This window comes from Oncorhynchus clarkii, chromosome 18 (genome assembly GCF_045791955.1).
Source record: "Oncorhynchus clarkii lewisi isolate Uvic-CL-2024 chromosome 18, UVic_Ocla_1.0, whole genome shotgun sequence".
Classification (NCBI taxonomy): domain Eukaryota; kingdom Metazoa; phylum Chordata; class Actinopteri; order Salmoniformes; family Salmonidae; genus Oncorhynchus; species Oncorhynchus clarkii.
The window spans coordinates 45595893-45620765 of record NC_092164.1 but is presented as its reverse complement, the minus strand read 5'-3'; the positions used below and the strand labels follow the sequence as shown (position 1 = coordinate 45620765).

The 24873-nt window shown below is 44.7% G+C and overlaps 1 protein-coding gene across 1 annotated transcript in view; it reads left to right on the top strand.

The window, feature by feature from the left end:
* The window catches only part of LOC139373565 (trafficking protein particle complex subunit 9-like), a 314072-nt gene that overhangs the window by 825 nt on the left and 288374 nt on the right, over positions 1 to 24873 (top strand). The window contains exons 2-11 of the mRNA XM_071114227.1: positions 288 to 432; positions 688 to 786; positions 1135 to 1490; positions 3890 to 4035; positions 4350 to 4487; positions 5138 to 5164; positions 7365 to 7486; positions 9260 to 9385; positions 11179 to 11395; positions 15276 to 15419. Of these exons, the coding sequence (XP_070970328.1) occupies positions 304 to 432; positions 688 to 786; positions 1135 to 1490; positions 3890 to 4035; positions 4350 to 4487; positions 5138 to 5164; positions 7365 to 7486; positions 9260 to 9385; positions 11179 to 11395; positions 15276 to 15419 (1504 nt within the window). The 5' untranslated portion in view covers positions 288 to 303. The remainder of the gene's footprint in view (positions 1 to 287; positions 433 to 687; positions 787 to 1134; positions 1491 to 3889; positions 4036 to 4349; positions 4488 to 5137; positions 5165 to 7364; positions 7487 to 9259; positions 9386 to 11178; positions 11396 to 15275; positions 15420 to 24873) is intronic.

The following is a 24873-nucleotide window of genomic DNA, read 5'->3' as shown; positions in this document are numbered from 1 at the left end:
TATTGGTTAAAGGTCGCTGCATTACCCCCTTCCTTCAGGAGACCGTGTCCCCACTCTTCTCTATACCAAGTCCCTCACATGTGTACACACCTCTCCGATGGCCATCCCACTTTGGACACCAGTGTAGCAAATTCAGGGGGTCACCCCGACCTGGACTCTAATGCGAGTCCAGCGACTGTCAAGCCAATACCTTAACTGCTACGCCACGAGGTGCGAACCTGTTGACGAAGTTGTTAGGTATTAAAGGCCGCTACAAAATGTTTCGGTCTGTTTCACCTGCTCCTCAGAGCCCATGAGAAGGAGATGAGTGTCCCAGACTACATGCAGTGTGCTGAGGACCATCAGACAGTCCTGGTGGTGGTCCAACCTGTGGGCATCGTCCCTGAGGACCAGTTCTTCAGGATCTACAAACGCATTGCCTCTGTGGCCCAGGTCAGCGTCCATGTGTACTAGCTATAAGTCTGTCCTAAATTACACCCTGTTCCAGGGCCCGCTCTGGTCAAAAGTAGTGCACTATATAGGGTAGCATTTGGGACACACATAGGCCTATGTGTTATTATTTATTGAAATACGTAACCCCCGGCAAACGTATTTGTTTTTTATGTAAATGTTTTATCCTTGGATGCTGATTCTCAAATGATCCCTATTTTGTTGTGTGTTTTGCCTTTTCGTGCCATTGAAACGAAGGTGTCCATCCGGGACTCCCAGCGGAACCTCTATATCCGTTACCGCCACCACTACCTCCCGGAGAACAACGAGTGGGGAGACTTCCAGACACACCGCAAGGTTTGTGGCTTTTATTGTTCCTATTTTTCTGCCGTCTTTGGGTTTCAGAAATGCGCTTAGTTTTTTTAATATGTCCTGCACAGCAGCCTTTCGCAAACCTCTCCTTGGGGATCCGCAGCTGTTCCATGTATTTGAACTATTTCAGAGTTAGCATACCTGATTCAACTAATCAACAAGCACTTGACTACATGAATTACAGTAGTTGTGTTAGTTTAGAGCTACAACAAAACGGTGAAATGTCTGGAGGTCCCAGAGGAAAGTTTTGAGAATCTCTGCTCTACAGTATCTGTGTCTTTTTGTCCTGTGCAAGAATTTCCTCTCAGGAATAATAAAGACCTGTCTGTTTAGGTGGTGGGCCTCATCTCCGTGACGACCTGTGGTTCGGCTAAAGAGTGGCCCCAGACGTTGGACCGTTTCCACAGCCAGAAGGAGGTGTTCGGAGCCACACTGTACGACTCACGGCTCCTGGTGTTCGGGCTGCAGGGGGAGATAGCAGAGCAGCAGAGGACGGATGTGGCCTTCTACTCTAGCTATGAGGACTGTCCCAATGTGGAGAAAAGGGTGGAGGACTTTGTGGAGTCCATCTTCATTGTGCTGGAGTCCAAGAGGCTGGATAGAGCCACGGACAAGTCTGGGGATAAGATACCACTGCTCTGTGTTCCCTTTGAGAAGAAAGACTTTGTGGGGCTGGACACTGATAGCAGGTGAGTTGTCTTTTCTTCTGCACTCTATTTGGGTTTTATAGGTCTGGAATCATCCACATTTGTTGCTGCCTATGTAATATTTCAGCTGTTGAATGGATTTGGAACCAACAAGATAATTGGTTATTAAACACTTTCTATGTGCCTGTACTGTGACTGCAGAATGTATAAACAGAGTATTAGTTTTACAATTGATAAAATGCCTGAACACTATATTTGACAAGTGTAGCCTAACATGCTGACCACACCGCTCGCGTTACGTGCGCGGCAAAATAAATGTACACACACATGTTATTCAATCATTGGACCCACAGAACTTGGTTCTATTTGTGACGCTTGACATGCTGCAAGTCCCGCCTCTCGTCTCCTCATTGGTTTTTATGAGCATACACCAACGTAGGTAATTAAAATATGAACTGAGGTCCACACAACAGCCCAGTTGGTGGCGGTAATGCACCTTAAAGTTGGTTGCCAACCTCTATATAAAGTCTGAAGGAGAAGCCTGAAGGAGAGATTAATAGAAACTCGGTTTACCCCTTTATCTGTGGATTAATTGTCGGTGTAGAGGACCTTGTGCATTTCATGTAAAATAACAACCCAATGTTTATATCCCAGGACAAATTAGCTATCAACAGCAAGCTAGCTAGCTAAATTGCCATAAGTGTTTAATGCTTTTTGACCTGTCCCCAAATGAATATAGTTGGTTCAGAGTTAATTTTGACATTTCAACCTGCGTGTCCTGATCACGTCTGGAAGGACAAAGTGAATAAGTGGACAATGGCGCATGCGGTGTCCTCAGCATGTGATGGTTGTTTCATGATTGTTACAAGGTGATGGTAATTACACTAGCAACATAGCAACATTGTTGTGCTAATGTTTGTTATGTGGTGTTGGAAAAATCCTGACCTCAGTGTTTCTGATGTCCATTGTCAAGATAGCGTTGTCATTACATTAATGTTGCTAAGGACAACAGTCTGAACCTTGCGTGTTTGTTTCCTTGTTTATTTTTGTAAAAAAAAAAAAATGTTGCTTCTTTCCTTTTTTTCTTTGTGTATCTTGGTTACTTTATTTGTCTTTCTTATTTTCTTTCCTTTCATACTGTCCTGTGAGTTTATTGTTGGGTGTGAAAAGGTGAGACGCTGTTAGACAAATTGCTTTAGTTATTAAGTCCATCCCATGTTCCATCAGCTTAAGCCCCGCCCCTAAAGGAGACACTGCCCAGGCCCTACCTCAGTGTTCTTGTGCATGGGTTCATAGCTTAGATCCAAACTCATCGCTCCGCTCAACTCTGTATGAAATAGAACCATAAGAGTTCAGAGGGAGCTGATAGTTTGGACGTGCAGAATACATGACACTTTCGGTGACTGAGGCTTGTGAAGGTTTGTCCAGCCTTTCAGGAACTTGATGATTGGGAAGGTTGTGTCACGTGACCCGAGCATGACTGGGTGAATAAGGTCTACTCTGATTCTTCACACATTCTATAACATGGATCTCACGTCTTCTATATTCTGCTGCTACTACACTTTAACATGGATCTCGTATATCCGTGATTCATGGACGGATGCTTCAACTTTCGCTAGGATTATTATTGCACCTACTTATTGAAGCATGACTTTCAATATGGTGTCAACGTCCTTCTCAGCAGACCATACAAAATGTATTGCTCATCATTTAATTTCACAAACTAAGCTAACAAATGGTTACAGGCCTACTTTTTTTCAACTGAAAAGTTTTGGCCCAACTCATTATACTGAATTTGAACAGTATGAGCTATTGTACCATTAATTCACTAATAGTATGGAAATCAACCTCATTTAGCCCCATTGACACAGCATCATGCTCTCTAGGTTAAACAATGTTAGGTGGGTTTGACCCTTGACCTTCCCAGTATCTCAGGCTCCAGTAAAGATTTAGACAGAGGTCTTGCACTCGTATTAAACTGGCCCCTGTTTTTCTTTTGTTAGAATGAGAAACTGTGGTGATGTCTGCCTCCTCTTCAATCCTTGTGTGTTTAATGTGCAAGACTTCAGGATCAGGGTGGGTCTGGTTATTTCTCTCTATTGGGTTCTCTCCTCCCAAAACCCTGTCTCCCTGGCTTGTGCTGTCCCACCCCACACGCACCCCCTGTAACTGATGAGATTCATTCAACAGCGAGTCTCCTCTGCTAGCACCCAATGGTACCTGGGTAAGAAAATACATTATGCTAAAATGAAGACTTATGTTTGGGAGACCGTACGAATGAGAGAAGACAACGAAAGAGGATTTTTGTAAAAAGGACTTAAAAAGTAAACCCTACTTGGATAATTGTTCGCTGTAACGTGGACACAGTTGTATTGTTTATGGATATCTCTACGACATCTGACACTCTAGTTGATGTTTCCCTCCTCCTCCTCCTCATTTAGGCACTATAAGAAGCGTTGCCAGGGCCGTATGAGGAAGCATGTTGGGGACCTGTGTTTGCAGGCAGGCATGTTGCAGGATGCCCTGGTCCACTATCACATGGCTGTGGAGCTGCTCCGCTCCGTCAATGACTTCCTGTGGCTGGGGGGTAAGACATGGCTCCTCCTCTTCCTGCTCTTTTCTCAGATCCCAAAAAGCAGGGTTGGAGACTCTGCAGGTTTTTGCTCCGACCCTTCTATAACACACCAGGTTCTGTTAATCACCTGCTCACCATGACCTTGAACCAGATGAGGATCGGAGTCAGGTGTGCTACAACAGGGTCGTAGCAAAAACCTGCCAAGCCCAGTAGTTCTCCAGGAGGGCGGTTCGCCACCCTTGCCGTACATACAGAATGCCCTTTAGAAATACTTGTTATGATACTCTGTTTCATTGACACATCTCCCTTGTGTTTTGGTTCTCCAGCTGCGTTAGAGGGCCTGTGTTCAGCCTCTGTTATCTTCCACTACCCTGGAGGAACAGCAGGGAAGGCTTCTGGACGCAAACCCAGCCTGGCACAGGGCCAGGGACAGGCAGCCGACGCAGGGAAGAGACACCGGCCAGGTAAGCAGCACTCCTCTCTCTGTGTGTGAGGCTGGGGGTGGTCTTCTCTGCGGGGATGTTTGTGATGGGGCCTGAGGTGTACAAGCAGTGAAGGGGTAAAATGTGTTTTGTTGAACCTTTTGTTTGGCCAGGCCAAGGAGGAACCGGGTCCGGGGGGGTGCTCATTTAATTAAGACAAAAAGTTGTGGAAGATGTCCGGAGGTTTCTGAATGAGCTGTGATTTTATGACCGTTGGAAGGAAGAGATCTGTGTGGCCCAAGCAACTGCAGCTACTATGGCAACCCAAGCTTTGCTTTTCTCAGCCCAGCTACTTCTGTTCTGTGCCCTGGACAACCTTACCTGAGACATCCGGTGGCCCCCACATCCTAACCCATTTGATCTGAACCTTATTTACTATCATATTTCCATCCACCCATATCTTTACTTAATATGATTAACTAGTCACTTACTTTAACTCCTAAATAACAACACATATTTAGCTTTTACTTGTACAAGTAATTAGCATTAGCCTACTATAGCACAGGGAGGGATGGGAAAGTCTCAAGGAACCGGCTGAAAAGTGGCTTGTTTGGGGACTAACATTGCTTTCAATAACTAACTGCACTGTGTGAACCTTCATTCTCTCTCTGTGTGTCTGTCTGTTACCGTAGGGGCACAGGAGGTACTCATTGACCCAGGTATGGTATGACACTAACCGGCCAGCACTGCGTAGCTCTACTTCTACCTAGACATCTCACCTGTGTGTGTTTTCCTGCTGTCTGTCTATGTGTTTGCTTTCATTCAACGTCCCATGCTTTTTGACAACTTCCCTAGCTTGTTCTCAGATCTGTTAGTGGTGTCTCTCCGACTAAGGCCAGACAATACAAACAGATCTGGGACCAGGCTAACAACCCATTGCACTACATCTGATTCCGACTTTGATTGTTTCCACCACTGGTAAATCAAAACGGATGTTTTTTTCACCTTCTTAAGGCAGGGATTGTATTCCTGTTATTCTTGTCAGCGTTAATGTTTGGCGTTCATGCTTGATCACGCCATTGACCTCTTCTTCTAATCAATGAATAGTAACCATTTTAAAACCATGTTCAAGGACATTATATCCAACACTATGTAGAAGAAGAACCAGGTAACCTCCTATTAGATTTCAAAATGAAGTGATTGAGTCATTTGGATTGGTCTATTATTTCAAAGAAATTTAGACATGCACCAGGAGGTGGCGATGTTGCTATTGAAATCCCAACACTGCTGATTGAGGCATCCAAACTATTTTTATTTCATTTTATTGAACCCTTATTTTACCAGGTAAATTGACTGAGAACACATTCTCATTTACAGCATTGACCTGGGGAGTAGTTACAGGGGAGAGGAGGGGGATGAATGAGCCAATTGTAAACTGGGGATGATTAGGTGACGGTGATGGTATGGGGGCCAGATTGGGAATTTAGCCAGGACACTGGGGTTAACACCCCTACTCTTACGATAAGTGCCATGGGCTCTTTTAGTGACCACAGAGAGTCAGGACCCCCGTTTAACGTCCCATCGAAGACCGCACCCTACACAGAGCAATGTCCCCAATCACTGCACTGGGTGATTGGGGTATTCTGGTCCTCCAACACCATTTCCAGTAGCATCTGGTCTCCCATCCAGGACCAACCCTGCTTAGCTTTAGAAGCAAGCCAGCAGTGGGATGCAGGGTGGTATGCTGCTGGCGAGTTTGAGTGCATTTCCTGTAGCCTCAAGTTCAAATGTAGAAGTGTTCAGTGTGAGACATTTCGGGCCAACCTATCAGTAAGAAATACTGCAGAAAGCTCTTATGTTTCCTCTTTTAGGAACTATTGTCGGTTTTACTAAACCATTCAACCCAAGGGCTCTTGTGTAAAGTGCTGTAGCTCCGACTGTAACAAGTTGTCTAACACTTACTATATCAAAAATATAATATATGCCCTACGGCAGACGCTTCTATCCAAAGCAGCTTAGTCAGGCATGCGTACATGTTTTACGATGGGGTCGTCCTGGGAATCGAGCCCACTTTCCTGGCGTTGCAAAGCGCGGCGCTCGACCAACTGAGCTACAGAGGAGTATTTAGCAGGAGCTTTGATCCGAAACAGCTTACAGGACAGTAAGCGCATACATCTCTAGTACCTGCATGTGTTCCCAGTCTTATGAGTCACGTGTAACGCTGTGTCATAGTGACATTGCCGCGACGCCGTTGCTACGGAGCCAGCTAGAGCTGTTGCTAGGCAATGTTCTCTCAATACTACATTTGTATTCAAATCAGATAGGTAGAGGAGAGATTCTCCTTGCAAATATTCATTTTTGAACCATTTCAATTGAAACATTCCAAGCTACTGAGCACATGATGAAATCAGCGTCATTTTGATCACATAACTGCACAGTGACCCTCAAAGGCCTTTTATTTAGAGATAGATTGTTGTGTACAATGCATGGCAATCATGGAGTGTTGTCTTTATCTCGGTGTCTGAAACTCCTGTTCGAGGCTGCGTTAAATGTGTATGCTCAGATAGGCTATACACAGTTTACCAGTGACTATGTCATTGTTGATTGTTGTGACTTTGGCCATATGCATCACAGGAGGTTGGTGGCACCTTAATTGGGGAGGACGAGCTCGTGGTAATGGCCGGAGTGGAATCAGTGGAATGGTATCAAATACATCAAACGTATGTTTTCCATGGTTTCCAGTTTGATTCCATTCCATTTGCTCCGTTCTGGCCTCCCCTCAGCAGCCTCCGCTGATATGGATGTGAAGAACCAAGTGGTGGATGGGTCTGAACATTGACAATCATCCCGGTCATTAATGTAATTTTTCCCTGTCTCTCGTGCCTTCTCTCTCGCGCTCTCTCTCCCCCGTAACTCCAGGTGCCCTCACAGCCAATGGGATCAGTGCAGACACCAGCAGTGAGATCGGTCGGGCCAAGAACTGCCTGGGCCCTGAGGACATCATAGAGAAATACAAGGAGGCCATCTCCTACTATGGCAAGGTATTGGAACAAGAATCATTCAAAAGCACTGTATGTACAGCTATCTGTTTTTCAGGTGCAGGGTACAAAAAGTATCCATCACAGGAAAGAAGCAGACACCCACGCTCTGAATGCTCCTACATACTTTATTACATACGATGTTTCAGCAAGGTTCAGTGTTTGCACTTTGAAGACCAATGCTCTTTGCGGACTGTTCCATTATCCACGATCCAGTTTGCAGTTCTCAACATCTCCACCAGGGGACAGTAGCGCACTAGGTATCAGTGATGGTTGGGCGTCTCACTGTAAACAAACTACTACATGCTGACTACAGGAGAAACCGTCTGAGTGCACTCAGAGAGTCAACGGTGGAAGGCTTAGCTAGAATGACGTCAGTGTCTGTTACTAATAGCCAAATGGAAGTGTGGGGTCATCTCAAATGCCCTATAACTCTATCAGTTGCAAATTAAAAAAATAGAAGACATTAGTTAATTGCATTGTTGATCTCTTGATAACTATACTTACTGGTATAGCACAGGTATGTGTTAACAAACAAACCTTAAAGCTTGGGGGTAAAAACACAGAGGTGTAACATCCCAGCAGTATACCACCTCCCACTGCTGGCTTGCCTCTGAAGCTAAACAGGGTTGGTCACTGGATGGGAGACCAGATGCTGCTGGAAGTAGTGTTGGAGGAGGCACTCTTTCCTCTAGTCAAATAGTTTCTCCTCCCCTTTGCCCCAGGGCAGTGATTGGGGACATTGCCCTGTGTTAGTTGCCATCTTTCGGATGGGACAGTAGGGTAGCCTAGTGGTTAGAGTGTTGGACTAGTAACCGGAAGGTTGCAAGTTCAAACCCCCAAGCTGACAAGGTACAAATCTGTCGTTCTGCTCCTGAACAGGAAGTTAACCCACTGTTCCCTAGTAGGCCGTCATTGAAAATAAGAATTTGTAACTGACTTGACTAGTTAAATAATAAAGGTAGAATAAAAGACAGGGTGTCCTGACTCTGTGGTCACTAAAGATCCCATGACGCTTATCGTTAGAGTAGGGGTGTTAGCCCCAGTGTACTGGCTAAATTCATACCATCACGGTCACCTAATCATCCCCAGCTTACATTTGGCTCATTCACACCCCCCCCCCCCCTCCTCTACCCTGTAACTATTCCCCAGGTTGTTGCTGTAAATGAGAATATGTTCTTAGTCAACTTCCTTGGTAAAATAAGGGTAAAATGAATTACTACAGAATAATATCCCAGTAGGCCTTCTGAAACTCTTTATCTCCACTATTATAATTGGCTTCTTGCTCTGACCTCCCTTGGCCCTTATACCTGTAACTAGTTCACTCCAAATTAAATTACATTATCTCAACACGACAGGGCCATTCAAATATGAATTGCAGTTTAGTAAGGAGACAATGGGGATAGGAGTGTGTGGGGTGTGTGAGAGAGCACTGTTGTACCTCCACTCAGGTTTCTACTTCATTAGAACTACTACTCGGGGAGAACCCGGGACTCCCCTGAAAGAACCATGTGGCACGAAGTGATAATGAACGACCGTATCACCACATGAACTAGAATCAGTAATCTGATAATGATGTCTGGAGCACAGAGAGAGAAAGAGACATGATGGAATACATCGGTTCAGATTATTACGCCGGGTGGGAAAAGTCAATGTAGTCCTCATTGGTTTCTTACGTTTTCCTTATGCTGAGCCTGGGCCTTGTCTGTTCTTATTGCCCTCTTGCGTTCTCTCTCTTTATCCCTGTCTCTCCCTCTCCTTCCATTCCTCCCCCAGTATAAGAATGCAGGCGTGATAGAGCTGGAGGCGTGTGTGAAGGCAGTCAGGGTGCTAGCCATTCAGAAGAGGGCCATGGAGGCCTCAGAGTTCCTCCAGAATGCTGTCTACATCAACCTGGGACAGGTAAGACCTCACCTGACCTGTAGATGTACCTCTCTGTGGGTGAACCATCATCCTGGTCTCGCACACATTCTGCTAGTTAGGGACCAGAGTTTTGCCTAGTCAAGTCCCATGCTTAGATCTCGTATTCAGGACAAACCCTGGTCCCTAGTTGTAGTCTATAACCAGGGCCCAGAGTTTTACCTAGTCAGATCATATCCAGGAAAGACTCCTGGCCGTATGGGACAACAGAGGTCCCACGGAGACTGTTGACACCAGAGGTCCCACGGAGACTGTTGACACCAGAGGTCCCACGGAGACTGTTGACACCAGAGGTCCCACGGAGACTGTTGACACCAGAGGTCCCACGGAGACTGTTGACACCAGAGGTCCCACGGAGACTGTTGACACCAGAGGTCCCACGGAGACTGTTGACACCAGAGGTCCCACGGAGACTGCTGACACCAGAGGTCCCACGGAGACTGCTGACACCAGAGGTCCCACGGAGACTGCTGACACCAGAGGTCCCACGGAGACTGCTGACACCAGAGGTCCCACGGAGACTGCTGACACCAGAGGTCCCACGGAGACTGCTGACACCAGAGGTCCCACGGAGACTGCTGACACCAGAGGTCCCACGGAGACTGCTGACACCAGAGGTCCCACGGAGACTGCTGACACCAGAGGTCCCACGGAGACTGCTGACACCAGAGGTCCCACGGAGACTGCTGACACCAGAGGTCCCACGGAGACTGTTGACACCTAGGCTTCATGTTCTGGCTCCAGGTCCTGTAGTCAGGCACCTGTCTCTGCTGCTTTCCTGTGTGATGATCACCAGAGGATCTGCCTGCCGACAGCCGGGTCCCATAATACAGCTCTTTTGACAGGTACCAGAGGCCATCCTGTAAGGAACTGAAACCCTGATCAATTCAGGATCTGCTCTCTAGGAGGGAAATCTCACTTGAGGCTCGGCCAGTTCTGCCTGTGTGCAGTGCCTGTGTGCAGTGCCTGTGTGCAGTGCCTGTGTGCAGTGACTGATCGTTCTCATATCCTTTCCATAGATTAGTTTAATATATTATATATAATATATTTAATAATTTGTATAAATCAAATTGCTTCAAACTTTTTTCAGAGATTTATTTGGAAATAAGCTGTACAACTTTTTTTGTGTTTTTGTCAAGGATTTTAGAATAATATTATATACCATTTAGCAGATGCTAAATGTAACAGTTCATATAAGGAAATCAGTCAATTGAAATACATTTCGCATGACTGGGCCGGGGCGCAGCCATGGGTGGGCCCGGGAGGGCTTAGGCCCACCCTCTTGGGAGCCAGGCCCTCCCACTGAGCAGCCAGGCCCAGCCAATCAGAATGAGTTTTTTACCCACAAAAGAGCTTTATTACAGACAAAAATACTGCTTAGTTTCATCAACTGTCTGGCAAAGGACATGCTCACTAACAGGGATGTAAAGAAATTTGTGCACAAAATGCGAAATCAGCTTTTTGTGCGTATGGCACATTTCTGTAATATTTTATTTCAGCTCATGAAACATGGGACCAACACTACATGTTGCGTTTATATTGTTGTTCATTATAAATTCTCAACGATAAGTTATACAACTTATTTCTCTGTAAAAGTTACATTTGAGTTCGATAACAGATCTTGGACAACCCGTACGTAAAAGCTATGAACGCATGACTGTAAGTCTGACTTAGTCATGTGTGCATACATTTTACATGCAGTGTTTGGTTTAAATAGTTTTTCAATAATCTACTAGAGTCAACCAACCAACCAATGATCTCTCCTGTCTTCTCAGCTGTCAGAGGAAGAGAAGATCCAGCGTTACAGCATCCTCTCTGAGCTCTACCACCTGATTGGTTTCCACCGTAAATCAGCCTTCTTCAAGCGGGTAGCAGCCATGCAGTGTGTGGCCCCCACCATCCCAGAGCCTGGCTGGAGGGCCTGCTACAAGCTGCTGCTGGAGACCCTGCCTGGATACAGCCTCTCCCTCGACCCCAAAGACTTCAGCAAAGGTACCTGATTGGATATGCCTCTCCTCTGTCTCAAAAGTGTCCTATACACTGGTGAGGGATCCCCTAGAACTTTGAAATCATCAATAAAATACACACACACACACACACACACACACCCCTGTTTCAGTAACATCAATACTCAAAGTGAGAAATGTAATAACATTGCCTTCCCCTGCCGTGAGCTTTATTTAAAGGGTCTCCCCTTCAAGAGCTCTTCTCAGGGGTAATACGTATTCAAGGCACCACTTTGCGCATAGAGAGAGACAGTTGATTTGAGACCTGCACTGACCCAGGCCTTTATAAACCGCCACTCTGCCTGACGCACACACACACACACACACACACACACTCATGTTCCTCAGGATAAGCTGCTGTACACCGCAGGCTCTTGAACCTCACCCTGCTCGACCCACTCCACCACGAGGGGTTGGAGCGTAAAAGAAACGCTGACAGACAAAACAACGATTTAGGGTCATCTATATCTCTACTGTGATCCTCGTTCAAAGGACTCACTTGAGAAGAGTTTGTCAGACAGAGAGAGAGAGGCGTTGTTGTTGACCTCCACTTCTATGGAACAGTGAAGGGAAGAGAGGAAAACTATTGTGATGTGTGTCGACTATGGATTTCTTCCTCCCGATATTCTTTTACAAAACTGAGACCGACCGACAGGTTGTTCATAAGGCAGCATGCCTTTCTACTACAGCCATGCCTCTGAGACCTTCAGCCTGAGGAGAGGTGTCAGGTGGGAGATAATTGAGCTGTGAGGAGAGCTAGCCAGGCCCCTGGTGCAGGAGGGTAACGTCAGAGGAAATGGGGCTCAAAAGTGCATTCCAACAGGGTACAGGACTGGCGGGCAGAGGGATGAATGAGCGAATTGGTTTTTAATTGGCTCGGGAGCCCTCAGTACTCTCCTCTTTACCAGGTTGAGAGGACTGCCTCTCGTTCCTCTTTATCCTGTCTTTCTCTCCCATCCCTCCCTCAGGCTATTTTTACCTCTTTGTCTCTCTCTTTCTCTCAGTTCAGAGGACATACTGTTTCAAAGACCACAAACTCACAAGTCATTTAGCTACCATGCACTCTTCATGCTTAAATTGTAAAAAAAATTCTGTACCTTTTATTTAACTAGGCAAGTCAGTTTAGAACAAATGTTTATTTTCAATGACGGCCTCGGAACAGTTACCTGCCTTGTTCAGGGGCAGAATGACAGATTTTTACCTTGTCAGCTCGGGGATTTGATCTTGCAACCTTTCGGTTACTAGTCCAATGCTCTAACCACTAGGCTACCTGACCGTAGGGGAGGACAGTAGTATCAAACGTCCCCTTACATGAAATTGCTAAGTCTCCTACCAGAAGGTACAGTCCCTTTTGATACAGACACTGTGTGACAGGGTGGTGTGTTTGTGACAGGTTGAGCATTGTGCTGCGTGTCATTATCATGGTGGTGCTAATTGGATTCCCAGACACCTTGAATACCGCCTCGAAAATACCACAGAAGACATTTAGCTGGGGGGGAGAGAGAGAGGTTCTAGGATACCTTTTATTTACCCTGAACAAAAATATAAACTCAACATACCACAATTTTATTGAGTTAAAGGAAATCAGTCAATTAAAATGAATTCAGACCCTAATCTATGGATTTCACGATTGGGAATACAGATATGCATCTGTTGGTCACAGATGCCTTAAAACAAAAAAAGTAGGGGTGTGGATCAGAGAACCAGTCAGTCAGTGCGACCACCATTTGCCTCATGCAGTGCTACACATCTCCTTCACATAGAGTTGATCAGGCTGTTGATTGTGGCGTTTGTAATGTTGTCCCACTCCTCTTCAACGGCTGTGAAAAGTTACTGGATATTGGCGGGAACTGTAACACGCTGTCGTACACAATCCACAGCATCCCCAACATGCTCAATGGGTAACATGGCCATGGAAGAACTTGTACATTTTCATCTTCCAGGAATTGTGTCCAGATCCTTGCAACATGGGGCCGTGCATTATCATGCTGAAACATGAGGTGATGGCGGCGGATGAATGGCACGACAATGGGCCTCATGATCATGTCACGGTATCTCTATGCATTCAAGTTACCATCAATAAAATGTAATTGTGTTCGTTGTTCGTAACTTATGCCTGCCAATACCATAACTCCACCGCCACCATGGGGCACTGTTCACAACGTTGACATCAGCAAACCACTCGCCCACACAATGCCATACACGCTGTCTGCCATCTGCCCGGTACAGTTGAAACCAGGGTTCATCCATGAAGACCACACTTCTCCAGCGTGCCAGTGGCGATGGAAGGTTAGGATTTGCCTACTGAAGACTGCAGTCAGGTCAAGAACCTGGTGAGGACGATGAGCATGCAGATGAGCTTCCCTGAGCGTTTCTGACAGTTGGTGCAACATTTATTCGGTTGTGCAAACCCACAGTTTCATCAGCTGTCCAGGTGGCTGGTTTCAGACGATGCCGTAAGTGAAGAAGCTGGATGTGGAGGTCCTGGGCTGGCGTGGTTGCACGTCTGCTGTTGTGCGGCCGGTTGGACGTGCTGCCAAATTCTCTTAACTTTGGAGTCGTGTTATGGTAGAGAAATTAACATTTGATTATCTGGTAACAGCTCTGGTGGACATTCCTGCAGTCAGCATGCCAATTGCCCGCTCCCTCAACTTGAGACATCTGTGGCATTGTGGTGTTTGACAACTGCACATTTTAGTGGCCTTTTATTTTCCCCAGCACAAGGTGCACCTGTGTAATGATCATGCTTTTTACTTAGCTACTTCATATGCCACACCTGTCAGGTGGATGGATTATATTGGCAAAGGAGAAATGTTCACTAACAGGGATGTAAACAAATTTGTGCACAAGATTTGAGAGAAACATTTCTGGGATCTTTTATTTCAGCTCATGAAACATGGGACTACCGCTTTACATGTTGCGTTTTATTTTTGTTCAGTGTAGCAGTTAAGGAGTTAATACAGAGCTCCCATGCATAGAGAGAGTGACAGAGAACAAGAGGGAGAGCAGCAGCCACAGTGTGTCTTTCTCTGTATTGGTGCCCTTCAGATAAGCAGCGGTAGCATCACATGGTGTTACAGACAGGTGGATGCTGCTATATATAGATTGCTTAGTGGGCGCCACAGGAGGAGGAAATGGCTTAGGCGAGATTTGCATTAATATGATTTTTGCACATGACAGAAAATATATTTATTAATAATATCCTCCAACAGTAGAGGGAACACTAATGACGGACAAGCATCTTGGTCACGAGATTTTTTTAGCCCCACAGACTGTGTTGCTCAGGGAGCAATTGATTCTTATTTACCTCTGAGTAGGCTATCCTTTTTTCCTTCTCTCTCTCTCTCTCTCTCTCTCTCTCTCTCTTTCTCTCTCTCTCTCTCTCTCTTTCTCTCTCTCTTTCTCTCTCATGCTTTCTCTCTCTCTCTCTCTCATGCTTTCTCTCGCTCTCTCATGCTTTCTCTCTCTCTCTCTCGCGCTCATGCTTTCTCTTTCTCTCTCATGATTTCTCTCTCTCTCTCTCGCGCTCATGCTTTCTCGCTCTCCTGTCTTAAGATTTCTGCTGCAGAACACAAATAACATTGAGCCAACGGGCACAGCTCACAATCTCACATGTTGTTCTTGTACGAGAATGTTGGGATGACCCCCCCCCCCCCCCCACCCCCCTTACTGGTATCAAATCCTGCATGCCATATCCTGCAGTTGTGCCCTTGAGCAAGGCATTGAATCCCTAAAACCAGCTCCAGCGGTGCAGTAGTATGGCTGCCCTCTGCTCCGACCTCTGTATGTGTGTCTTTTCAGAGGGGCTGGCATGGTTAATGTAGAACATGTACATTTTGACATTAAAATCATCTCCTCTCCTCCAGGTTCCCACCGAGGCTGGGCAGCGGTACAGATGCGTCTGCTCCATGAGCTGGTGTACGCATCCCGTCGTATGGGAAACCCCGGCCTGTCTGTCCGCCACCTCTCCTTTCTGCTCCAGACCATGCTGGACTTCCTCTCAGACCAAGGTCAGCCTACACACACACACACACACACACACACACACACATTTAGCTCCCCAAGCCTTTAGCTCAAAGGACTACCGAAACCCAGACGGTCTCATTCTCCAGTGTCTTTGAGTGGACACTGTTTCAACATTGTAAGTCGCACCCCTAAACCCCCCTAGAGTCGACCCCACGGTAATCTAATTAGCATAAATCCCTTTAACAATCTGTCAGTTTAAGATGGAGATCTGTTTTTTTGCATTTTTTGAAAAGTGACAGAGACTCGTCTGAAGTTAGCCGGGCTGCCAACTTCTGTCTGTAGTGTCTGAACAGATTGGGCTACACACAAATATGACCCCTCTGTAGAAAGGTGAGACTCTCACCAACAGATACATGTTTTGCTTTAGGACGCCACAGGCCTCATAAGACTCATCTGAAGGTTCCCTGGTACCAATTTAAACAATTATTGGAAATATAATGAGACTGTTTAGTGCCAAAAATAGAGGTATAAATAATAATATATATATAACAAAGGTTTCCTGATAATGCTTGTATCTCTCTGATATAGGGCAGACACTAAAGAACAAACTTACCTTTGATTTTTTTGGGGGGGACTATCTGTTGTCCATGTGGTGAATCGTTATTCAGTGTGTTTTTTTACGGGCTTCTAGCAGTAAGGCCAAATTCAATTTTCCATAAAATCATTTTTCTTTATCTTTTTTTTTTATACTTCAAGGGGTCTTATAATTCAAAATCATATAACCCCCCCCCCCCAGGGCTGAGACATGTACTGAATAGAAAGGAAAATGAATACAAATAGTAACTCTTAAAAACAGAAAGGAAAGAAAAAATGTCTGACTAGCTCTACTCTAGGTATAACACACATTACATAGTCAAATGTTTTTGTCAGTATTAGTTGAAAAACCTCAATTTCATACTACTGATCATGTGAGATCATCTGAAATCATCCCCTGACCGCAGCCAACCATGCATGTTCTTTAGGGAAGCCAGCATTGTGCCTGTGGGTGTAATGGTGTGTAATGCTCGACCAAGCCAGTCTCAGCTGGTGGCTGGGTGACAGTGGGCTTAATTTGGACTCAGGAGATAGGTACTCACCCAAGGAGAGGGGGAGGTAGAGATACAGGGAGGAAGAGGGAGAGCGAGAACAGATAGTGGTTAGAGAGGGAGAGATGTTGGTTGATTAGTATCCCCATTGGACGACGCCAATGGAGACAGCTCGTCTCTCTGGAGTCCGACACATAACGAAAAATACATTAGACTTTACAATTTACATACATTTAAAAATATTAACATGTGTATTGTGTGTGTGCATCTGTCAGTTACACACAACAGTCCATACACACAACAGTCCATACACACAACAAGTAGGTTGCATGAGAGAGAGCAGAGAGAGAGAGCAGAGAGAGAACAGAGTGCCAACAGTATGAAATATTTGCCCATGTCAGCAGCAGCGAGGGACTGTTGCTATGCTGAGGGAGGCTTTGTTCCCATCTACCCAGCATCCTCTCTGTGTAAACCTGCTGGAATAACAGCAGCTCAGCTGTATCCCTGTGGCCGTCATACATCCACCGTGTGTCAGCGGCGGTCACGCTAACAGTGGGCAGTTACAGCCTGTGATGCCTCCAGACGTATGATTTGAGAAATAAGGCTTTTCTATCTGTGACATTTTGTGTGTGTGAGGCTGAGCATAGAAAAAGTGACAGAACATATTTCATTGTTATATTTCAGCTAGCATGTGCACTGATCTCACTCGAGTTGAAACCTCGTCCACCAGACTCCTCACTCCATGCTCGAGTGACTGTTTGAACAGCTTAAAACCTCTATAGTTCTCAGTGAGTTTCTCAATGGTGGCTTTGGCAGAGACACTGTGAAATGGGCCGTGCACAGATCTTTCCCCTCTAAACTGCGGTTCCACGCCTTCTCTCCTCACCCGCCTCTCTCTCTCTCTCTCTCTCTTTTTTTGTTTGACTCGCTCACATTCCCATCCTCTCTCCCTCTTCCTCCCTCCAGCTATTCTCTATCACCCCCCAGCTGTTTGTCTGCAGTGTGGTGATGTCACCCACGGCGGGGGTTATTGCAGGCCGTCTTCTCCCAGCATGCAGTAATGGGGCGCGGCCCCTCGCTGTGTTCGTTGCGTGTCTGGGGAGTTATTGTAGAACACACAGCAGCACAGCTCAGAGGAACAGCGTGACTGTCTCGGCCCAGCAGCTACAGCCTTTTCCTTGAAAGTCACAATCCTGACTTTGTGTGTCAACCCAGCGCCACTTGGTTTGGTATAAAGCTGACAGATGAGGAAGGGGAAACAACATAACCGTTTTCAAATATCCCAGATTGTGCCTTTTAATCCACAGATCTGGGGTGTCATTTATCGACCGTGCGTACATTTCAAATACACAACTAGTGTACATGGAGATTCTAGGATTTGCGTTTGCAACAAATTGTTGGGATTGATCAAACTGTCGCACACAAAATATGCATGTTTTAATTGATAAATCAGAGCCATACTATATTTGTAGGGGTTGTGAACTAGCTCTATAACTCTGCCTATAACCCCGCCTGGCCATGGTCGTTTCTTAAATATATTGCAATGGCAAATCTGATCACATTTCTGTAGAGGTGTGGGCAGAATGTATTTTTTGTTGTTGCAGTGACTTCTATGCAAAATGCAAATAGTTTTTTTTCCCTTATTTTATCGGTAGATTTGTGTTTTCATCTGCATCGTTGACACAGGCTCTATTATGTCACGCTCCTGTCAAACAGCAATACTGTAGCCTGTACATGCTGCCTTCTGTCAAACAGCAATACTGTAGCCTGTACATGCTGCCATTGGCCACCGCGCCGTTCACTTTAGAGCTTGTCTTATTGAATGAGTGATGAATAGTAGCCTAGTATTTGTAGCAGAATAAACCAGTCATGTCAGAAAAGGAGAGACATGTCCTGCAATATGATTATGACTTAGGAATATAAAACAGAAGTCAAATGAACATATTAGATGACATTCTGCTATGCGGTCTTCTTACCAATGGCAAATTATTCTCTTTTATCATTAGACCAATATTTATATTAGCCGACCATTATTACAATTCCTGTGCATCAAACTCCTCCATTCCCCCAAAGTAACAATAGCCGACTTGTTTGCATACAGTCGCTCAACCACGAGAAGTTGTGTGAGCGCGTGATTTGAGATTTGCGTGGAGATGCGCGCACACTTTCCTGTCCAGTTCAAAATGTGTAATTACCCACGTTTGCAGGGACAACTGTCGCACGCATCTCTTTTGTGCGCACGCACCTTGATACACGAGTCCTCTGGTGAAGCCCTGGGGTTTGGCTGCTCGAGAGGGGCTTGTTTGTCTACACAGGTGCACAACCAAGGAATTTGTTCTGTCCCTCAGCATCGTAGTATGTGACCGACGGTAAACACAACTCAAGTCTTAGAAGTCAACCCCTGTAAAATAATATCGACCCCAGTTCCTACGTTCAGCACGTTGCTGTCCTCCCGTTTAATGTCACAGCAGAAGCTCCCGGGGGAAAGGAAACGTCACAGCTTTGAATTTCAGAGCCTGGCACTTTCAAAGGTCTGTCTTGAGGTGGTAGTGCAATACCCCATAATTCCACCGACGTTGTGTTTTTAGACATTTTTACAAATGAATAAAACATGAAAAGCTGAGTAGTCAACCCTTTTGTTTCGGCAAGCCTAAAAAGTTAAGGAGTAAAAATGTGCTTAACGTAATAAGGTGCATGGACTCACTCTGTGTTCAATAGGTGTTTACCATGATTTATGAATGACTACCTCATCTCTGTACCCCACACATACAATTATCTGTAAGGTCCCTCAGTCCAGCAGTGAATTTCAAACACAGATTCAACCACAAAGATCAGGGAGGTTTTCCAATGCCTCAAAGAAGAGAGATGTTGGTCGATGGGTAAAAAAATAAATAAAAGCAGACATTGAATATCCCTTTGAGCATGGTGAAGTTATTACTAACACTTTGGATGGTGTATCAATACACCCAGTCACTACAAAGATACCAGGCGGTACTAAGTTCCACTCTCCATATTTTCAAGCATAGTGGTGGCTAAATCATGTTATGGGTATGCTTGTAATCTTTAAGGATTGGGAGGTTTTTCAGGATAAAAAAGAAACTGAATGGCGCTAAGCACAGGCAAAATCCTAGAAGAAAGCTTGAATAATAAAAAAAAGAGGATAATGGCCAAGTGTTGCACAATCAAGGTGTGTAAAGCTAATAGAGATTTACCCGGAAAGAAGGCGATTCTAACATGTATTCAGAGATGGATTATACAAAAGTATGTGGACACCCCTTCAAATTAGTGGATTTGGCTATTTCAGCCACACTTTCCTGACAGGTGTATAAAATCAAGCACACAGCAATGCAGTTGCCATAGACAAACATTGGCAGTAGAATACTCAAAGAAAGGTTCAAATATGACCTTTCTGGCTTCCCGAACTCGTTAGGAAATCGCCTTTCATCTCATATCAATCTTGTACGTCTATGACATAGTGTTTTTTGTTTAAAATCTATGCTTAATGGCTATAAATATAAATATATTTATATATACATATATAAATGTACTGTATTTTTAGAACAGTTCCTCTGTTTTGGTAACCTGTATGTTTCTGGTACCGGTTCTGACTGAAACTATCACTTTTATAAATCGATCTGTTGACACTGTGGATGGAATTGGTTTGCATTGAGCGATAGCCCTGGTTCCCATGGACACAGTAGTATTTTTTTACTCAGCCTGTGTGATGTAGGATGTGAAATCTGAAACCACTTGAAGCTGGGATGTCCTACCATTTCATTCGCTCTTCCGACTGTCCATGACTGAACCCTACAGTACATCATAACCACTGACACAGCACATGCCTGCAATCATTACATCTTAGTGCACCAGTCTAGAGTGGTTTCATCACGTTTTCATCACGCACATTCAGAGATGGATTTATAGCCATTTAAGCATAGATTTTAAACAAAAAACACTGTCATAGACGTACAAGATTTGATATGAGATGAAAGGCGATTTCCTAACGAGTTCAAGGAAGCCAAAAGGTCATATTTGAACCTTTCTTTGAGTATGCAGCATTACTAGTTATTCTTTATGGCCCTCTCATTATAAATAATTATTTTTGGGGATTACATTTTCGATTACATTTAGCTACATTTAACAAGTTAAAAAGAAGATGGAGAACAAGCTATGAAGGAAAAATACTGGAGTTCTGGTGCAGGTACAGACAGCTAACTAGCTCAAAAATAATATTGCGATTTTTGTCAAAACAATACGACGCAATATATTGTCAGAAGTAATATCCCAATTTGTAACTGTATCGATTTCTCTCCCCCCCATCACTAGTGGGGGTAGTTCAACTGTATCAGGGACAGGAGATTATTATCAATATTTTATTTGTTGGCTGTGTGTTGTGGCTCGGAGACTACGATTCAGACCAGGAACTTGCAGGCTCTTACCTATATTGAGTGGAGAAAGGGTCGTAAGAGATTGCTTTTTATGAGACCTATTTTTAGAAATAGTTGTTAAAGCTTCAACCAACATTATTCATTTTATCGGGGCAGAAATAGCAATTAAAGGGCTACTTATTTATGGAGTTGTTTGAAAGCCCCTGGCACTCAGCCCCCCCTGATTTCCCTAGCTACTCAGTCACATAAGATGGCCAGTCACTCATTCCATCTCATCACACTGAAGTAAACACACACATTTTCTAAGTCTGTCACTTTTTGCCAGTGTCCCACCCACATGACATTTTCTAGCACTGTAGTCTGGTTAACTGAAAGATGAGGCTTTTCGCCCGCAATATGAATGCAGTAAGTAATGTCATTGCAGTTGACTTCTTGTAAGTGCCCCAAAACAATAAATCAATCAATTTGTCGTATTTCATTTGACATTCATTTCAGTTTGTATTCTGTCAGCACTTTCAATCACATCCAACATGGCAGGGCAGTCCATCTTCAGTGACAGTTGGCTGAATCTCCCTCCATTTAATTGAGACTGTTACTACTGTACTGTCATGATGTATATTTTATTTTTCTCCCCCCTAGAGTGTCAGTCAGTTAAGAGGCCTCACTAAGAATTTTAAAACATTTTGAAGTCCTCACCAGGGGTCCTCTCTTCAGGACCACACCATAGGCTATTGATCTGTTGCTGCTCTGGATGGAAATGTAGGGGTTTGTCTTCAAAACAAGCGTAGGAACTGAGAAATTATAGTCACATCGGTGTCATTTAAGGACATTTTCAAAGTTTAACAAAGTTGAACCTCTTGCGTAAGAATGAATGTAGAATTTGAGTCTTGGATCTGTTTTGCCTTGTTTTCCTTAATGAGTTGATTTCTGTGGGATCGTACTAAATAATATATCAACTTGGGTTTTAAGTACTCTGTTCACCGCTTTAGGCCTAATTTAAAGTTGTGTGTTCTGTGTTTTTGCTGAAAAGACAAAAGGAAAACAATGTTTTCTCTTTATGTCTCTGGGAAGATGTTTTGTTAACCTCTGTTATGGAGTCTGTGTGTCACTGAGCCCAGTACATGTTAACCTCTGTTATGGACTCTCTGTCACTGAGCCCAGTACATGTTAACCTCTGTTATGGAGTCTGTGTCACTGAGCCCAGTACATGTTAACCTCTGTTATGGAGTCTGTGTCACTGAGCCCAGTACATGTTAACCTCTGTTATGGAGTCTGTGTCACTGAGCCCAGTACATGTTAACCTCTGTTATGGAGTCTGTGTCACTAAGCCCAGTACATGTTAACCTCTGTTATGGAGTCTGTGTCACTGAGCCCAGTACATGTTACCTCTGTTATGGAGTCTGTGTCACTGAGCCCAGTACATGTTAACCTCTGTTATGGAGTCTGTGTCACTGAGCCCAGTACATGTTAACCTCTGTTATGGAGTCTGTGTCACTGAGCCCAGTACATGTTAACCTCTGTTATGGAGTCTGTGTCACTGAGCCCAGTACATGTTAACCTCTGTTATGGAGTCTGTGTCACTGAGCCCAGTACATGTTAACCTCTGTTATGGAGTCTGTGTCACTGAGCCGAGTACGTGTTAACCTCTGTTATGGAGTCTGTCACTGAGCCCAGTACATGTTAACCTCTGTTATGGAGTCTGTGTCACTGAGCCCAGTACATGTTACCTCTGTTATGGAGTCTGTCACTGAGCCCAGTAAATGCTAGAATGGATCGACTCACTACCAATGCAGTGGTTCATTACTCAATGTGAGCAGTAAAGTGGAGGAGGCAGCGTTTATTTATGGGCTTGCCGGTTGTCCACTCTGTTTCTGGACTCCACCAGGTCCACCAGGTCGGGGGTTGATAATGTATGTTTCTGGACTCCACCAGGTCCACCAGGTCGGGGGTTATAATGTATGTTTCTGGACTCCACCAGGTCGGGGGTTGATAATATATGTTTCTGGACTCCACCAGGTCGGGGGTTGATAATGTATGTTTCTGGACTCCACCAGGTCGGGGGTTGATTATGTATGTTTCTGGACTCCACCAGGTCCACCAGGTCGGGGGTTATAATGTATGTTTCTGGACTCCACCAGGTCGGGGGTTGATAATATATGTTTCTGGACTCCACCAGGTCGGGGGTTATAATGTATGTTTCTGGACTCCACCAGGTCGGGGGTTGATAATATATGTTTCTGGACTCCACCAGGTCGGGGGTTGATAATGTATGTTTCTGGACTCCACCAGGTCGGGGGTTATAGTGTATGTTTCTGGACTCCACCAGGTCGGGGGTTGATAATGTATGTTTCTGGACTCCACCAGGTCGGGGGTTGATAATGAATGTTTCTGGACTCCACCAGGTCGGGGGTTGATAATGTATGTTTCTGGACTCCACCAGGTCGGGGGTTGATAATGTATGTTTCTGGACTCCATCAGGTCGGGGGTTGATAATGAATGTTTCTGGACTCCACCAGGTCGGGGGTTGATAATGTATGTTTCTGGACTCCACCAGGTCGGGGGTTGATAATGTATGTTTCTGGACTCCATCAGGTCGGGGGTTGATAATGTATGTTTCTGGACTCCACCAGGTCGGGGGTTGATAATGAATGTTTCTGGACTCCACCAGGTCGGGGGTTGATAATGTATGTTTCTGGACTCCACCAGGTCGGGGGTTGATAATGTATGTTTCTGGACTCCACCAGGTCGGGGGTTGATAATGTATGGTCTGCAGGTTAAATGGAAAAATACATGTTTTTGTCTGACTGCGTTTTCTAACTATGTATTTAGAATTTGGAGAGGCACATCATGTGATCAGGCTATTTAACTGATGTGGGCTTATTTTAAATCTGATTTCCTATTATTCAGTTTTGGCTCAAGTCTTCCAAAGCTGATACTTTTTTTATTTATTTAATTGCTTATTTATCTGTCTGCTGACTGATGGACTGACATACTAATTGATGTCAAATATGTTTAATTTCCTTTTTAATGTTGACTTATTTAGTCACATTCTGCTCTCGGAAATCTTCAAGTGAAAGTGAGTTGAATCGATTCCCCAGAGGAATTGTACTGGAGTTGAAAGCAGCTGTATTTTGGGTTGGGGGGGTTGCTGAAATGGGGGAGGGAGGGGGGCGGAGAGAGAAGGGGGAGGTTTGTGTAATGCTGCAGTGAACTCTTCAAACATGGTGTTTACCTCACATCATCCCAAAAGGACAATCAATACAGAGTTTTTGTCCTTCACGGTCTGTCCTTCACGGTCTGTCCTTCACGGTCTGTCCTTCAACTCTCCATGTTTCTACTGTTAGACTACGTTACTTGGGCTTCCAAATACAATTGACTAAATTGAAATGTAACAACAGACAGATTCCATGCAGGTTTAGGAACAGGCAGGTAAACAGGGAGATACAGGCAGGCAGGCTAGGAGAGGGGTAGACAGGCAGGCAGGTAACCATCCACCATGACGGCTGTGGTCTAAATGTACGATCAGCAACAATACTCAAAGCCGTGCACAAGTCCATCTCTACCTCCAGGCTGTTTTATATGCTGCTTGTTCAACCATTATCACTAAGCCACTTTCCAACACTGCAAACACACAACACTGAATGTGCCTTGTAATAAAGAGGACTTTAACATCCCTTTAAAACCTTCATTTGGGGACCTTTCTAAGTTCCAGGAATGTTCTGTATAAACAGGTTGATAGATAAATAATTTATGTAAAGCAATGTTTTCAATAATGGCACTCCTGACTGAGATTTTAAATCAAATCAAAGGTTATTTGTCACATGCGCCGAATTCTCCAGGTGTAGACCTCACTTACAAGCCCATTTTTTTAAAGAAAATAATGTTAAGTATTTCCTCAAATAAATTGAAGTAAAAATGTAATAAATAAAATGTAATTCATGAATTAATAATTAAGGAGCAACAATACAATAAGAGTAGCGAGGCTATATACAGGGGGTACCGGTACAATGTGCGGGGGCACAGGT